We start from the raw sequence: 17,112 nt of genomic DNA, 5'->3' as shown, positions 1-17,112 counted from the left end.
CGGGTCTGCGGGGATGGTGCAGTTTCGTTGTGCTGCAGGTGTGGGCTGTCCCCTCCTTGTCACGCACCCCTCGTGCAGCCGCGCCGGCCACTGAATGGCCCCACCGGGATTTGCAGACCCAGCGACGCGGCTCCCGCCGCAGCCCCGCCGCTGCCAGCAGCCTGGGGGAGGCGGAGGGTCGCAGACCCGACCGGCTGCGCATCGCCCCGGCGCGGCCCGGGGGTGCGCGACACCGGCCCGGCAGCAGCGACCCCAGGCGGGGCAGGGGCGGGGCGGGGGGCGGGGCGGGGGCGCGTCCCGCCTCGGGGGGGCGGGGCGGCGCTGTGCCGCCTGGGGAAGATGGCGGCGGCCGCGGAGGCGACGGCGCGGCGGGTGTGGCGGCAGGAGCAGGAGCTGCGCTGGCTGACGGCGGAGGTCGGCCGGCTGAAGGAGCAGGGGGCGCTGAGCAGCCCCGGGGGCGGCAGCCCCGAGCTGCAGCGGCTGCGGGCCGAGAACGAGAAGCTGCGCTACCGCCTCCTGCACCTGCGCCGCAGCCTGGCGGCCGAGCTGGGCCGGGCGGCGCCGGCGGAGACCCAGGCTGGCGGGCAGGTAGCGCCCGGAGGGGGGGCAGCCCTTCCCGGGGGGGGGTGGTGACGCGGGGCCGGCCCTCCCTGGGGTGGGGGGGGACACGGGGGGCCGGCCCTCCCTGGGGTGGGGGGGGACACGGGGGGCCGGCCCTCCGCGGGGTGGGGGGGGACACGGGGGCCGGCCCTCCGCGGGGTGGGGAGGACACGGGGGGCCGGCCCTCCGCGGGGTGGGGGGGGACACGGGGGGCCGGCCCTCTGCGGGGTGGGGGGGACACGGGGGGCCGACCCTCCGCGGGGTGAGGGGGACACGGGGGGCCGGCCCTCCGCGGGGTGGGGGTGGGGGGGACACGGGGGGACGGCCCTCCCCGGGGTGTGGGGGGGGGTGGGGACACGGTTCCTGTCCAGCCCAGTGCCGGGTGCTGGGAGGAGGCCGGGGCGCAGGGCTGCGCTCCATGCGGTCCCTGCTTCCAGAAAGTCTCCAGCGCGAGTCTGGCGGTGGCGGTGAATCAGAATAAAGAGGAAAAGGAAGAAGCAAATGAAGCTGTGAACCGACATCGGAATGATGTAAGTAATAACAGGAGGGGGAGCAGTGTTTGGTAGGTGCAGACACAGTGCTGCAGTGAGGTACTCTGCTGTGTTCTGAAATCCAGAGTTTCGAAAGAAGGCTTGCGATAGCACACGTACGGATAAATCATCGTGTAAGAGCTTCATCTTGCACGTAATTAGTCGGGCTACTTCTGCATTCCTAGATCCCTACTTTCTATGCAACAAAAGGATCGCCCCGTTGCGAGGCACGGGTCAGGATGCAGTGGCCCCCAGAGAGCCACAGTTTGGGCGCAGTTGGGCGGTGTGCGCAGCAGCTGGACGCGTGTACTGGCAGCGCTGGCTCCTGCGATAGGGCTCAGTAACGCGCCATGCACTGAACTGATGGAACGTCCCACCAGTGCTCGTATTTGGGTGTGATGCCTTGGGTGGACTGACGGCAGCGGGGCTTGCTGGAGCAATTCAAACCTCCATAATGTCAGCTAAGCGCAAATTCTGGGGCAGGGGTACGGGAAGAGGCTTTCCAAGGTCGGACTAACAAAGGCGTTTAGGCCTGGCTTGATGAAGGTTGGAAGACTGGAAAGCCGCTATGGGATAGTCAGCAAGTTAGATGGGACTGTCCTGTGCATAATTATTTACAAATGCTTTGCCACGTATTAGTGTAAATCCTTGTACAGTGAAATCTGGTCTTGGTTGGAATGTCTGGGGATGCACGAACACTTGAACACTGTGACTGCTTTTATCATCTTTCTCGTACAAATGCGTGTGTGTATGATGTAATTTGTTACAGCTGCAGTGTGGGCCAGGCTTCATAGAAGACAGACTGAAGATTTATGAGGCTCTGAAAAAAGAGCATGACGCTTTGCTGGCTTACAGAGCAGCCAACCAGAGCAAACCCATCAAAGTTACTCTGATGGATGGAAAGATGGCTGAAGGGGAATCTTGGAAAACCACACCGTATCAGTTAGCTGTGGGAATTAGGTAACGTGCAGGCTCAAGGAGTTGTACTTAGTTAGTAACAGATTCATCACTGCAAGAGTACATTCCTCTCTTACCTTTTACATAAAATACATACATCACGGTGAGTGGGTGGTGATTCTTAAGCTGATTTATTTAGAAAGTATTGAAATTTCAGCTTAATGCAGAAGGAACAGCTGGGTGAGGTTACTGCTCTGAGTCGCGCTCGAGGTTCTGTGCTGGGGCATAATGCTTGCTTCCGATTAATAAACACAGCAATCAGTGAGGCTGCTGGGAATTCCTAGAGACATCCGAAGTTCTGTGAGTTACCAGGTAACAGCAGAAAGTGTTGATAAAAGCAGATGCTCAGTGCTGAAAACAGTTGAATGAAACTTTTGAGACCTTAAGGGTCTGTACCTTAAAAGTAGAAAAGTGTTGAGGATGACCGCAGAAAGAAAAGTTAAAGGTCTTTAGGTGCTATGACATGTGGGTGGAGCCTCACAGAGTTTAGGAGTCTAAATATTTTGGTCTCTTGTCACCATTTGTGTGTTTCAGTCAAGCGTTGGCTTCAAATGCGGTCATTGCCAAAGTGAACGGTGAACTGTGGGACCTGGATCGTCCGCTGGAGGGAGATTGTACTCTGGAGCTGCTTATGTTTGATAATGAAGAAGCCAAAGCTGTGAGTAAACACTCACTGGTTTCTGCTTGATTAAAGGAACTAATGACATGAAACTGATTGCAGCATTATGCTTTTAAAATCTTGAATTTAAAAAAAAAAAAAAAAAAGATAATCCCTGAAACTATTAAAGTAAATGTATTTGTCATGGTTCAACAAAGATACTAAGTTCCTATGATACAGAGGTGAATACAGTCTTGGTGTTCTTCCCGTCTCTTTTATATAAACCAGTTATTTATCACAGAAGATTGTACAGAATGTCCTGATTCATGTGCGATCTTGAAGTAGTTTGATGTCATCTAAGACGTGTTCTGTGGTTGGACTCTGTTTGAAGGTCAGGTACTGAAAGCAATAGTGAGGCTGGCTTACGCTTTCCTAAAAATTGTCCAATATCACATTTGAGTCACAAGTAACATCTACAACTTCTTGTACTGGCACTGTGTGTTAGAAACCTAAGTAGGCGTATCTTAGCCAATTAAACTATGAATATATTTAGTGACATACTCAGGATAATGGGATTCAGTTGTGAGCCTATGTTTAACTTTATGCACTAGAACTAGACTTCATTTTGTCAAAGAATTATTCAGGTGATTGAGCTTGTTTGAGGCATTTCAGGAGCCTGTAACGGCTTCACCCTGTAGCAGTGGCTGTGAAGTGCTCCGATTTAATAGGGACTTACAACATAAGACTGGTATTGATGTGCTGGGGTGTTGCTTAACAGGACTGTAAAGCACATTACCTGAGATGTCAGAGAGGGGAGTCCATGTACTGTATGTGAGCAATGGTAAATTGGTTGGCTACATCGCTTTAGGCGCGGTTAGTACTGCACAGACCTTTAACTGACAGGAAACTAACTTGTAAATGAACAAGGTACAATAGGACTAAGGTGATGAAATCATGCAGAGGTATAATCATCTTTCAGACTGAAATACCACAGGGCTTTGTTGCTGTATCTGCCATTATAGTAAACATTTAGCATACTTCAGAATAAGAACAGAAAATTGTTACACCTCTCACAGAATTTAAGGAACGATTCCAGTGTATTTCCCATCTGCAGATACACCTCTTTTAGTTTTTCTTTTTAGTTACACAATGCCAATGCCCTGTGACTTGCTTATCTCTCTTTATTTGCAGGTTTATTGGCATTCAAGTGCTCATATTCTTGGAGAGGCCATGGAAGGTTATTTTGGGGGCTGCTTATGCTATGGACCACCAATTGAGAACGGATTTTATTACGACATGTACATTGAAGATCGGTAAAATTTCAGCACTTCAATACTCTTACTGAATCTCAATACTAGAATTATTTTTGTTCAGTCATGTTTCTGCATGTTAAAAGGAAAGTCGTATATCCAGTATGGTTTAAAACTGAGAGGTTAGTCTTCTGTGTATATGTAATAAGTGTGTTTATTTAAATTCATGAGCAGTGTTCAGATGCCTGCTCCGTAAGACTTGTGGCTGTTTAATGTTCTGTGAAAAAACGTGTAGTGTTGGGGTAAAACTCGCTGAAGTTCCTGGGAGATGTAGGCGACTGTTTCCTTGAAGAATCATGGGAATTTGGTTTCAGAGTGCCATAGTCACTTGTAGAAATGGCACGTATGCATGTCAGTCCTATAGGTGTTTACTACTTCTCTAATCCTTCTGCACAGCCTCACAATTCTGTTTTTCCCTTGTTTATCTTTCTGTAGTCAGGGCGAATACTGAATCTGCATCAGCTGATAAACTACCTCTTGCAGCTGGGTTGAGCCTTTTTTTTCCTTCCTTTTTTCTTAAATCATACATACTTTTGAGCTACAGATCTTCCAGACATTTAAACGTTTCTGGAAGACTGTTCTAGGAATGACTGCAGTGGGTTTTTCAGGGTGACAGAGTCTGTGTTTCTGAGTATAGTGTCTGAAAGTACAGCTGACTTGAAGAAAGGACTGTGACCAATCACAAGAACGCAGTCCATGTTTTTCAGATTAGACCACTAGAAAGCGGTCACTTAAAAAATGGGAGTAATAAAATAATAAATTTATATTCCTTTTGCCTGTGTCTTTTTGTTTAGAGGTGTATCTAGTAATGAATTCCCACTACTGGAAAACCGCTGTAAAAATATCATAAAAGAGAAGCAGGCTTTTGAAAGGCTGGAAGTCAAAAAGGAGATCCTGTTAGAGATGTTTAAGGTAAATCTTAGGAGTAGCTGTGATTCTGGTACCATGATCTTTTGAAATGTAACTTACAAAATATTGCACGTCACTGACTCATCAGAATAGTATCTGTGTAATAAAACAAAGAAAAAGAATAGCATCTTTTCCCCCTCTCCATATCCCTCTCAAGTGTTCAGGATGTTTTCAGGCAGGAATAAAAGCAATTTTTTACTACACAAGAACACCTCAAGCTCAATGAGACGACATAGAAATTCGCATACAAAATGCATACTTTCATTCTGGCTCACTTGAGAGACAAGCCAAAAAAGACTTTTGTCCTCTATTACTCTTTTTTTACACAGTGTGTATTACCAGCCTCAGTGTTGTATGTTTGAATTGCCTCTCAAAAATGCTTTGAGGTGTTTGGGTGATAATCGCTATGCTTAACACAACCCCAAAGAAATTAAGATATTTTTGTCTCTTTGCCCTCTTGTATTATAACTCTTCTGAAAGAATGTTGGACTTTTACATAAATATACGTGATCATGTGAATTTTTTTTTAGTTGTGTCTTTTACTGATGCATTTGCATTATTAATACATAATTTTAAAATGCAATTGCATTAGCCATTTTATTGATATTTCTGACTTTTCATGTTTCCCAACACAGTATAACAAGTTTAAGTGTCGTATCCTTAATGAGAAGGTGAACACACCAACTACCACAATATACAGGTAAAGAAAAATAAGGTAAAAGGGATTATGAAATTCTGCAGTTAGGTATATTACATTCAAACTGAGAGGAAAAGAAACTCCCCCCCCAGTTTCTGAATACTTGTGTGATTGGAACTTGATTTTGCAGTTAATATTGCTACTTATGTTAAGTCTGATCTTTTCTTTCTCTGCTGGGGCAGCTTAGGTCTCAGTTTGTGGACAAATGGCAAATCCACTTTTCACTTCTTCCTTCAAGTTTCAATAAACAGAGTAAAATAAGTTACTGTCCGTGAGATTGAATGTTGGATAATGGGTAAAGCTAACTCTGAGCTCACTGTGGGGTGAGGAACATAACAACGTTCAGTTGCCAGAGATAAAACCAGTTAGTTGGAAGATGGCAAAACCATATTTTTTTTTCCTGTTTGATGTGCATAGTTTGAAATTTCCTGGTCAACTTTTAACAAAGTTTACATATGCAACTATATGAATTGCTGAGTGTGTTACGATGCTCTTATAAAGGAGCAAGTGTGCTATTTACTGGGTGAATATTCTGCTTCAGGTAGAAGGCACAATTATTTATAAGCTTGCACTGAATTTGCCAAGTGTTGCATTTGGATACTTACTAGTGTGTTTGCAACATGTTGAGCGTTAACGTGTATGCCATTAGTGAGTGTATTTAGAATGTTGTTGTGAAATAAATGCTTTTTTCTTTTGGTGTATAGATGTGGCCCACTGATTGATCTCTGCAGGGGTCCACATGTGAGACACACTGGAAAAATTAAGGCCCTTAAAATATTTAAGGTCAGTTTAAATGAACTGTGCGTTAAAACTTAACTAAGCTGCGGGTCAGTTGATTTATTTATGCATTTATTTGTCCTTAAGTGATTATGCTAGGGTCCTTTGTATTGTTTTCTTTGCTTACTTGAAAACAGTCCTTCATTTCTTTCCCAGCTCCCATTGTGCAAGTAGAAGTACAGACTCTCATCATTCATCTACTTCCAAGGTTTACTGACCCTTGACCATCACAATAGTACTTCAGTGAAAGTGAACAGCATCTCTTTATCAGAGTACGAGTGCAGTAACATGCATGCTTAGGCTGTAATGAAGAGCACTGCAAAAATACTCAAGCTGGTAGTCACTAGATTAGCTGTGGAACTGATTATTCCGTGCACAGTAGAGAAGCGTGCTGCCTAAGCTTATGTGGCAGTAGTGTGCTAGGGTCTCCAGCCAGCACTGCACTCTGTAGTACAGATGTCCTAGCTGAAGCCTACTAGCTGTCACATCTGTGGGGTGTGTGTGTGTGTGTGCGCTTGGTTCTGCAGTAAATGAACATCCAGGATACTCACTGGGTCAGAAAATAGTAATACCTTCTAAGATGGTATCTCTCACGTACAGGAGGTAAAGTGGACCCTGGTAGGTCTTCAGGTGCTGCTGTTGAAAAATGGCATTGCTCACAGGAAAGCCAGAGACAGCGTTTGCAGATGACTCTGGTTATGCAGTTGCTAATTTTGGTAAGCTTATTAGCCTGACCTTACTGGCACATTCATCATAGTTGCTTTAGCTGGCTTTGAGGCTGAAGTTTATGTAACTCTTTCGAGTTCCAGGGATTAGGTGTTACATGGTCAAAACAGCTAGGATTGCACTGTGAGAGTGAGTGAGTTCCGCTTCGGCTTCCGTGTTTCACTGCTGCATTATGTTTTGAACATAAGAGCTGCTTTTTTTGAAGTTATAATGTAAGATGATAAAACATGCCGTGATGTGAGTTAAAACAAGGTGCCTAAGTAGAATAAAAGTATGGCTTGACGAGTCACTTCTGATTGTTTTCTGCATTGGTATGCTGACTAAAAGGCAGTGCAAGTATTGTGTTATTAGAAACAAATGCTGGGTGACTGCATAGAATTATTTTCCCAAGGAAAAAAATCATATAACATTTGAATGCATTAGTGTTTATTCCTCCTTTCCCTGAGAATATATAGTGTTATCTTAAAGTACGTTTTTTTTGCATCAGAATTCCTCTACGTATTGGGAAGGAAAAACTGACATGGAAACTCTGCAGAGAATATATGGAATATCTTTTCCTGATAACAAAATGATGAAGGAATGGGAAAAATTCCAGGAAGAAGCCAGAAACCGGGACCATAGGAAAATTGGAAAGGTACACTATTTCATGGTCTACTTCTCTTTTATGCGTCTGAAGTAGAACTAATTCTCCTTCGTGGTTTGGGGTTCTTTTTCCATTTTTTTAACTGAATGGGAGCCTGTTCTATGAACTTCTTCGTGTCAGTTACAGTTTAAAATTCTAATTTTACAAACTCAACTTGTCACTTGGATACAAATGTTAGGAGGAAGTAATGAGGCAGTCCCTCTGTTAAGGGAAGAATATCTTAAACCTTTTAAATAAGTCTTTTCAGAAACTATCTAAAACACTGTATCTTTCATAGAAGAGAGAAATTACTTGAGACTGTATAAATAATATGGTCATTTTTTAATAGGCATAAATAATATAGTAGTTAGGTGTATGTACATGTGGTACTTCAGCAGTTGTGAATATTGTTCATATATTTCTTGACCAGATTTAAATGACGAGATGTAACCCTAAATTGAGTGTAAATCAGAAGACACTGGATTGACGCAGACAAGGACTGTGACCCAATATTGATCACACTGGCATGCGGTCCCCTAATTGTGTCACCTTTGCTATAGTTTTGTAGAGAAGGTGGAGATACAGGGAGGGTATTTGAGGGAAGGAAAGAAGCTTTGTGGATATTTAAAGGTACCATGGGTAGTGCAGGTGAAAACAGGGAGACATCTGTTTGAAAAACTTGTGTAATTGGAGGTCAGCATTGTTGGCCGAGAGGACGCAGGCATGAACCTCTCTGCTTACTGGCAGACATGAAAGAAGAGACTGTGAAGGGCCTTCATAAGAAAAGATAACGACTGAGGGTGACTCAGAGGAGGAAGATGCTGATGAGGAATTTATAGAAAACAGTGACAAAGGGAAGAAGTAGAAAAATTATCTTCACAGAAGTGCTCATGCTTATTTCTGTTAACTCATTAAGACTTGAATATTTGTATAGTATTTGTTTGATTACTTGCATGACTTTTCAAAAAACCAAATTATCTAGTATCGATCAAACAACTTGCCTAGCGTTTATATGTCTAATATCTGTGATACGAAGAGGATAAAGTTCTTCAAAGATGTGTCAGAGCCACACCGCTGAGCTTCTGTTTTTCAGACAGAATTCCGAAAAAGAATGACTGGCTCACAAGCTTCAGCCATCAACCCTCAGATGTGATGGGTGTGCTAATGTGATTGCTTTGGTTGCTAAAGGTTAGATTGGTTAAGGTTTCAGGATTTTGAGGAAATGTGTATTTATGTAGTCACAGTCAAGTGGAATTTCTGTGTTAATACAAACTTGTAAGAGTAAGAACTACAGATGAATTAACTACTGTTGCTGAGGACTTGTAGGCTTCCGGAAATCATCTTGTCGCTGTAATAATTTGGTTTTGTGAGCAGATGTCAACACGTGTGAAGTAGTCATGTTCTGCAGTTCCATCTGCACTGGTGTTACAGCATTCTGATTTTAATTTATCTAGGAGCAAGAACTCTTCTTCTTTCATGATTTGAGTCCTGGAAGCTGTTTTTTCCTCCCTAGAGGTGCCTTTCTTTATAACACACTCATGGATTTCATACGAGTGAGTATAGATACTAATGTAACTCCTAACAACCTTAATATCCATCGTTCATCTTAAGTGATAGGTCATTCACAGCACTGAGCTATCCACAGAAAGAGATACATCTATGTATGTAAACACATACCAGATTTTCACTATGGTTATACAGATCTACCCTCTTTGATAATAGAGCAGAGTAAAGCATTGACCTGTGCTTTTTCCCATTGTGCAAAACCCAGATGTGCAGCAGTCCTTTAGTCTCCCAGTACATCACCATCATAAGAACACAAGCTTTTGCTTGTCAAAAGCTCTGTCACCTTTTAAATGTTGATTTTTGTTTTATAGGAGGAATATCACAGACGTAATTTTACTGAAGTTGTATCTCCAAACATCTTCAACAGTAAACTCTGGGAAGCTTCAGGACACTGGCAGCACTACAGTGAAAACATGTTCTCTTTCGAGATCGAGAAGGAAACCTTTGCTCTGAAACCGATGAATTGTCCAGGACATTGGTGGGTAGTCTCACCTGAAAACCTTCTTATTTTACTATATTTACCCTTTGTGGGGCTGAGAGGAAATAAATGAAGTGTTAATACATGTTATCATGTATGTTTACAATAGACTACGAAGCAACTAGTGTGTCCAGAGAGCTTCCCTGACACTGTCCCAAAGCCAACCAAATGCAATTCTTACAGGATGATCTTTCAGTGAGCCTGCACTAAGTGAGCTAGGTTTGTGCATGCTAATACTACTCTGTACCAAGAGTAAATACAAATTATGTTGGCTAGAGATTGGCATCAGATGTGATGTTCCAAAAGAAGGTCCAGATGAGCCAGTCTTAATTGTTAACTGTCAGTGTTTCTTCTAAGAGGTCTTCAGCAATGTGTTCTGATTGCTGCTGCACTTATTTTGTTTGCCTGCCTTTTAGTATGCAGACAACCTGAATGAATAAATACTTTAAAATGTGGTTACTGTCTGTATTGATCTTGTTTTAGTTTTTGTGTTGTCTTAAATTTTCTGTAAGAAGGATAAAAGGAAGGTTCTTTCATGTTCCTTCTAGCTTGATGTTTGCCCATCGTCCACGATCCTGGAGGGAAATGCCTCTTAGACTTGCAGATTTTGGAGTCCTTCACCGAAATGAACTCTCTGGGACTTTAAGTGGTTTGACTCGTGTAAGGCGCTTCCAACAAGATGATGCTCACATCTTTTGCACAATAGAACAGGTAAAACAAACAAGCACACCCACCCCAAAACAACAACAAAAAAAAACCCAAAAATTAAAAAAAACCACCTCCCCCACACCCTCCTCCCACCAGTCAACCAAAAAAGGGCCCTTTCCCAGTGCAAATCAACATCAAACAAGAAAAAAATCCCCCAAATGTTTCCACTCTAGCTTCTTCTATTGCATTGCTTTGTAGCATAATGCTGCTTTTGATGGGGATTTTTGATAGGTTTAGGTACTTCCTTCTTAGTCATCTGATATTGCTTATTTCTTAACCTGCAATATTGCTGAAGTCAATAGGCTGTGGAACTTGGCATCTCTGATACAAGTACCTTAGCTAGCAATGCCATATTTGTATTACTTCTTCGTCTCTTTGAAATTGATGTGTCTCTTATACCAAAAGAAGAAAACAATCTTACTTGAGGGACATTATTGATTGTGCATTATGTAATATTACCTGTATAGTTTTTCCCTTTAGAAAGATACATTGGGCAACTAAATCCCCAAGGATAAAATCTTTTGCATCTCCCCCTGCAAAGAAAAAAGTTGACCCCATTTTTTTTTCCATAGTAATGCTGAATTAACACTTCTACTTTGTCAGTCATGCCACAGATTTTAGTGGAGGTGTATGAATAAACTGATGTACTCTTGTCAATTCTGACTCACGCAATTTGGCTCCAGAAGCCCAGGCTTAACAAGAACATTACTCTTCCCTCCATGCTTTGAAGCCAAAACACCTCAGTTCTCTTTTCACCCGCTATGTAGATTTGGCTTTGGAGGATGTCATTTTCATGTGATTTTTTTTTTTGCTTGTTTTTATTTAATGGACTCGTTCTGGTTATGATGAATTCAGTAATTGATGATGAATTACATTTTTAGGTAAGGAAATTTTAACTAACATATTTTGTTTAAGATTGAAGAAGAAATGAAGGGCTGTCTTGATTTCTTGAAGTCAGTGTATGCTGTCTTTGGTTTTACCTTTCAATTACATCTTTCTACAAGACCAGAAAATTACCTAGGAGAGTTAGAGGTCTGGGATCACGCAGAAAAGGTAATCTATTTAAAAGCAAACAAACAAACAAAACCCTTAATACTTGTATTTGCAGAGGTGCATATTTAATCAAGTTCTTTCATGTTGAATAGTGAAACTGCTTAAATCAGATGCTAAATGTTGTCCTTAATGGAAATGTTTGTTGGAAAATGTCACAATAAATGTGAAGTTTCTATATAAACCAAGAACTTTCTGATTCTTACTTAGCTCCTTATCTTGAACTGATTTGATTTTTATTAATCTTTTTTTCTGATGAATCACCACATTTGTACAAGGAACTACTCTTACTTCAAGATTTATTATAAATGACTAAATGGTTGAATAGTAGGAGTCAAGCTGTCTCTTGACTCCATTTGTATTTCAAAGAGAAATGCTTTAACTTACAGTAATGAAAGGCCCTACTATACCTTTTTTTAATTATTCTCTCATTTTTATGATTAGCAACTTGAAAACAGCTTGAATGACTTTGGAGAGCAGTGGAATTTGAATCCAGGAGATGGAGCGTTTTATGGCCCTAAGGTTAGTGAATCAGCATTTTCATACAACTTTGGAATGGATGAGCACATAGACATTATGGAGGCAAACTATATTTAGTAACTGTTATTTTGCTTCACAGATTGATATTAAAATTAAAGATGCTATTGGCAGGTACCATCAGTGTGCTACTATCCAACTTGACTTCCAGCTACCCATTCGATTTAATCTTACATATGTTGGGTGAGTGGCTAAGCTAAATACCTTCCCCTTTAAATTAAATACTTTTTAAAAAATGATTGCTTTTTTATCTGTAATTCCCATTGAACTGAGATGTATTAATGCTCTTTTGCTCACTTAACAAACAATTAGCCTGTATATCAGGAGCCTGGTTAGGAGGGAAAACATCCCTGGTGGGCAGAGGCCTGAGTCATGAACTTGAAGATACTTCTTCAGTGTAATGATAGGTTACTTTAATTGGAAGTGCTGCTGATTGCAGGAAAATTTCATCATCTATCTTGCCTGCCAGTTCTGAAAACAACTGGTCATATATAATGCTAAAGAAAACTCAATTTTCACTTAGCGTAGTCACTGTGTCTCCTTTGAAGACGTTGCATACAAATTCAGACGTGGCTTAAGAAGCTAGCATGTTTGTAGCAAGTACTTCACATCCTTTTTCTCAGATGAAGTTAGTTAACTTTGAACATAAACCAAACGCAAACAGTTTTTAGTGAAAATCTCATTTTGGCTTCCAGCTAGCAAGAGGGATATTTATCCACTGAGTGAATTGGTCTTGTTCTATGGTAGATGTCATAGATATCTTTGGTAGGTGATAATACTGTTACGAGCAGCAGCTGGCTTATTTTTAAATCACAGGATTATAATTTAAGAAAAGAAATTAACAGTAAGGGCAGGTAAGGTCCTGTGCAACAAAATAAAAGCAAGATGTAGCAGAAAAGAAAGAGCAAGGAAGAACACAGAATAGTAAGATGCACAGAAGTGAAGCAGAGTCAGTTGAGTATTGTTTCAAACTGAGGCATTTGTCCCTGTGCCGCTAGCTACAGGCATTATTATTTTAAGTCGCTCTGATAATTCAGTATTCTTTTAAAAGCCCAGTTTACTTATATTTTCAATAAATCAGTAGGTTTTGCCCACGTATAAATAACTGAATTTTGTATTTCCATGAAAAATAGAATCAAAAATATAAGTAAGACTATCTGTGTGTGAGCTATGAGAATTTTCTTTTTCTTTTCTTTTTTTTTTTTAATTTTACTTACCCTTTTTCAGTAAGGATGGCGATGATAAGAAAAGGCCAGTGATTATTCACAGGGCTATCTTGGGATCTGTGGAGAGAATGATAGCTATTCTAGCAGAAAATTACGGAGGAAAATGGTATGTGGCAAACGTAGCTCTAAGAAATGTTGATAACAGACAATGCAGATTCTCCCTTATGTCCCTTATAATGCAAAATAATATCCCTAGAATTTGCTCAAAATTAGTAGGTAAGACTACAAGAAAAGAAATCTGATTTTATGGTCTCAATTGTATGATACTATTTTATTAATAGTTCATTATTAGAAATTAAATTTAATGAGATTGCAGGGGAAATTATAGCAGAAATAATATAGCAGAAATAAGAGTTGTAATTGAATGTATATGTGCTGCATTATTGGGTTTTTTCTTAAAAATCATGCTTTTTATATTGGGAAGATGTTCGACATATCTAGAGCAATTATTTATACAGACATAAATTAGCCCTAATGTGATTTTTTTTTTTCTTTTCACTTGTAAAATACATTGTTTCATCTCAAATAGGTGCTGAAGATATTTCTTCATTAATGTATTTAAAGTATTAAGGAAGAGTTAATTCTTGCCTTCAGCCACCTATGTCTGACTGTCCATCTTGCACGATAATATATTATAAATAAAAGTGAAAATTATGTGGCAAAAATAAAATTCTGTTTAAAATTGTGTAGTCAGAAAGTGAACAAAAGATCAAAGCTCTGTGTATGTGATTTTACTGGAATCAATGTTTGCTATTTTATGTGAATATAAAATACTACCCAACATCTTTAGCTAACAAATATTTTTATGAAGTAAAGAAACTTGTTGAGGAACATGAGTATGGATATGAATGCAAATGTAAAATGCGCGTTTATTTCATGTTTTTCTCGTCCTGCTTGCCAGGCCGTTCTGGCTGTCTCCACGGCAGGTCATGGTTGTGCCTGTGGGACCTACTTGTGAGGAGTATGCCCAGCAGGTGAGAGCAGAGCCTTCCTTTTTATAGTAGCAAGCAATTTTAACAGCTCCTGAAGGAAGTACTTGTCCTAGAACAAAGGATGAATGCTTTAATAATTTTAGAGACATATCTGGGGTGGAGAAGTAAATTTTTCTGTGTAGTCTAAAATTTCTATAAGCCTGAGAAAGGGATATGTAACTAAGTGTTTTAGGTTCTGTTATGTACATACTTCACTAATTATTAAAGGAAAAAGCATCCTGGATGACAAACCTTATATAATAATGTTTCATTACAGAATTGCCTGCTTAAAGTAGGGGCAGAGCCGGTTCCTTCCATTCCCCAGCATGTATATTCTTGACTACATTACATTTGACCATGGTTGTTTTTACCCCTCTGCCCTGCTTTTCTTTTAATACAAGCATAAAGTGCTTTTGTCCCTTTGCCTCTTTCTCCTTTCTCTGACTGAGGAAACATTTTTGACATTCAGCAGCGTAGCTGTCTGAGGAGATCAGCAAATACTTGATACAGATGCTACCTTATTTTGTCTTCCAGCTGGAGCCCTGCTAGGCCCTTAAGTGTGTGTGCAGCTTTCTTCAAATAACTTCATTGACTTTCCTTAGAATGATTCACAAGAGCAAAATTGTGCATGTACATGAGTTAATTATTGGAAGAGATCAGGGATTACAGCATGTAAAATTTGTTGTTTAATATATACTGTAATATTAAGCAAGAGTGTTTTGGTTTTCTTTTTAGGTTTGCAGAGAATTTTTTGAAGCGGGATTTATGTCAGATGTGGATCTAGATCATAGTTGCACGTTAAACAAGAAAATTAGGAATGCACAGCTGGCCCAGTATAACTTTATCTTAGGTAATAGCAGCATCACATTTCTGAATATCATTTAAGTTTTAATGTTGGCATAGAGTTTGTCTAGACCCTAATTTTGTGATGTGTGTAGTCAGTTTAATATTGTGTGTGATATGCCTTGCAGTGGTTGGAGAAAAAGAGAAAGCAAATAACGCTGTCAACGTGCGAACAAGAGACAACAAGGTTCACGGAGAGATTTCGGTATCTTCTGCTATTGAAAAACTCAAGGAATTTAAGAGTTCACATATTCCAAATGCAGAGGAAGAATTCTGATGTTGCTGTCCAGAAAAAAAATTACTAGCTGCCCATGCAAAAATGGTGTTTCTTTCCTCCTGTACAGCACTGATGCTCATCTGAGAGAATTTTCAGTTAACGGGTACGCAAAATAAGCAATGTAGCAATGTTGGTGCTCCAGAAATAGCATGAGAAGATGGATGCAACAGCCAACTCCTTTGACAGACCCACGGGATTCCAATCTGGGAGAGTTGCAGAATGCTTAGTTCTAAAGTCCTACACCTCTGCTAAAATATGTTGGTTTTGCTGTGGAAATAAATTAGAGCTGCACAAAGTCAAGGAACAGGAGGTTGGGAAGTGTACTGGCAGCTGCTGCTGCAATTGCTGAGCTACCTCAGTCACATAGCAGTTGCAGAGCTGATGTGACTTTGAATCCAAAGCTTGGCAGTTTGTAGGTGCATCAGGAGCATTTTGGTTTGGGTTTTTTTCTAATGCCAGCTTATGTAAAAAATTTTTGTTTGGTTTGGGGGGTGGAGGATGGGAATAGCTTGATGCTTTTTAAACTTATGCTCACAGGCTACGAATACATTGGTGTCTTTGTTGGAAATCTCTGTGAAACAAGGCACTGACTGAGCTGGTGTGATAACTGGTTGCTGTAAAGGTGACTGCCAAGAATGAAGTTGAATTACTAACCATATCTGTGTGTGGAAAGTGTTTTATTTTTTCCTGTGTCAACTGTTGATTTTTGGCTTTTTTCTAAAACAAACAAAATTTTGAGAAAAAGCTTCCATGTGTAATTTACTGCTGTATTTGCTTGGGGTACTGAGAATGCCAAAAAAGGTGCAGATGACAATCTTAATTTTAAAACACAGCATGTTGGAATTTAAATTGGCCATATTTATCTGACTTAACGCTTACAAATTATTGTAAATTCACTGTTGCAGGCAATTGAATTGGATTATTTTGAGATTAATTTCTACCATTATTTTTTTAATTTTATATGCTGGTTTTTAGTCAAGGCTTAGATAGCATTAAATACACTACTCAATTATCTAAGCTATGCAGTTGTAGTTGTGATTTCAGTACCACTGAAATGAAGCAGAAAATACTATTTAGTGCTTAGATGTTACACAAACACAAAGTGAGTGTTTTACTTCTGCCTGACAGTTGTACAGACTTGTGTTGTCAGCCTTTGTTTTGTTAGTTTGGTTTTGTGTATGTTTTTACAAACTGATTATCCCCCACTTCTAAAAGAAAAAAAACCACCCACCAAATAACAAAAAATGGAAGGAAAACTTTCTGTTCCACTTTACAGAATTAACAGGGGTGGTGGTGGGTGATTTTGATTTATATTTATGAATGTGTTTTATATAAAAAATATATTTTTTTATGGACTACAGCCTACATGATGCATGTGTGATGTATTCAGACTGCAGAATTAAAACCCTTGGGGTTTTTTTCAGTGAATTTCAAGGTTTTGCAAATAAAAGACTAACTTTTTAGCATACATCTATCTATGCTGTTGCCACTTAAGTTTCTGAATGACCTGCAGCAATGAGAGAGGTCATTGAGGATATAGATTTAAAAAATAATATAAATTACATTTGTGTACAGGGAGAAATACATAGAGATGGACAGACAGGCAAAGGAAGGACGGAGGTGAGAAAGCGGCATCCGTGGTCGGTGGCCTGGGGAGGTGGACAACTGCGCGATGAGTGACATTGCAAAAGATTTACCAGAAGCGGAGTTTGTGTTCCCTCAGTGCCCGA

At 40.6% G+C, this 17,112-nt stretch overlaps 1 protein-coding gene across 3 annotated transcripts; it reads left to right on the top strand.

The window, feature by feature from the left end:
- The first annotated feature begins 320 nt into the window (after positions 1-320).
- On the top strand, positions 321-16,040 carry TARS3 (threonyl-tRNA synthetase 3). 3 transcript variants are annotated; one of them, XM_040601477.1, is made up of 19 exons: positions 321-588; positions 1,038-1,130; positions 1,900-2,090; positions 2,622-2,745; positions 3,877-3,998; positions 4,790-4,907; positions 5,540-5,604; positions 6,306-6,384; positions 7,592-7,738; positions 9,181-9,279; positions 9,604-9,770; positions 10,319-10,481; positions 11,394-11,531; positions 11,973-12,050; positions 12,148-12,248; positions 13,293-13,397; positions 14,193-14,265; positions 14,998-15,112; positions 15,234-16,040. In XM_040601477.1, the coding sequence occupies exons 1-19, from the start codon at positions 340-342 to the stop codon at positions 15,380-15,382; spliced, it is 2,376 nt and encodes a 791-aa protein (XP_040457411.1). In that variant the 5' UTR covers positions 321-339; the 3' UTR covers positions 15,383-16,040. The 3 variants fall into 3 exon arrangements, with proteins under 3 accessions (XP_040457411.1, XP_040457410.1, XP_040457412.1); XM_040601476.1 differs by having other exon boundaries at positions 972-1,130; XM_040601478.1 differs by lacking the exon at positions 14,998-15,112 and having other exon boundaries at positions 972-1,130.
- The last annotated feature ends 1,072 nt before the right edge of the window (positions 16,041-17,112 follow it).

The sequence above is a fragment of the Falco naumanni genome, chromosome 7 (genome assembly GCF_017639655.2).
Source record: "Falco naumanni isolate bFalNau1 chromosome 7, bFalNau1.pat, whole genome shotgun sequence".
NCBI lineage: Eukaryota > Metazoa > Chordata > Aves > Falconiformes > Falconidae > Falco > Falco naumanni.
The sequence above is the reverse complement of the archived record's forward strand: the minus strand, read 5'-3'. Positions and strand labels throughout refer to the sequence as shown.

Excerpts from the sequence above, each read along its gene's own strand:
- TARS3 (XM_040601476.1), top strand. The coding sequence starts at position 340 with ATGGCGGCGGCCGCGGAGGCGACGGCGCGGCGGGTGTGGCGGCAGGAG. Across the intron at positions 6,385-7,591 it reads AGGCCCTTAAAATATTTAAG|AATTCCTCTACGTATTGGGA; the intron begins GTCAGTTTAAAT and ends TTTTTGCATCAG. Across the intron at positions 11,532-11,972 it reads TCTGGGATCACGCAGAAAAG|CAACTTGAAAACAGCTTGAA; the intron begins GTAATCTATTTA and ends TTTTATGATTAG.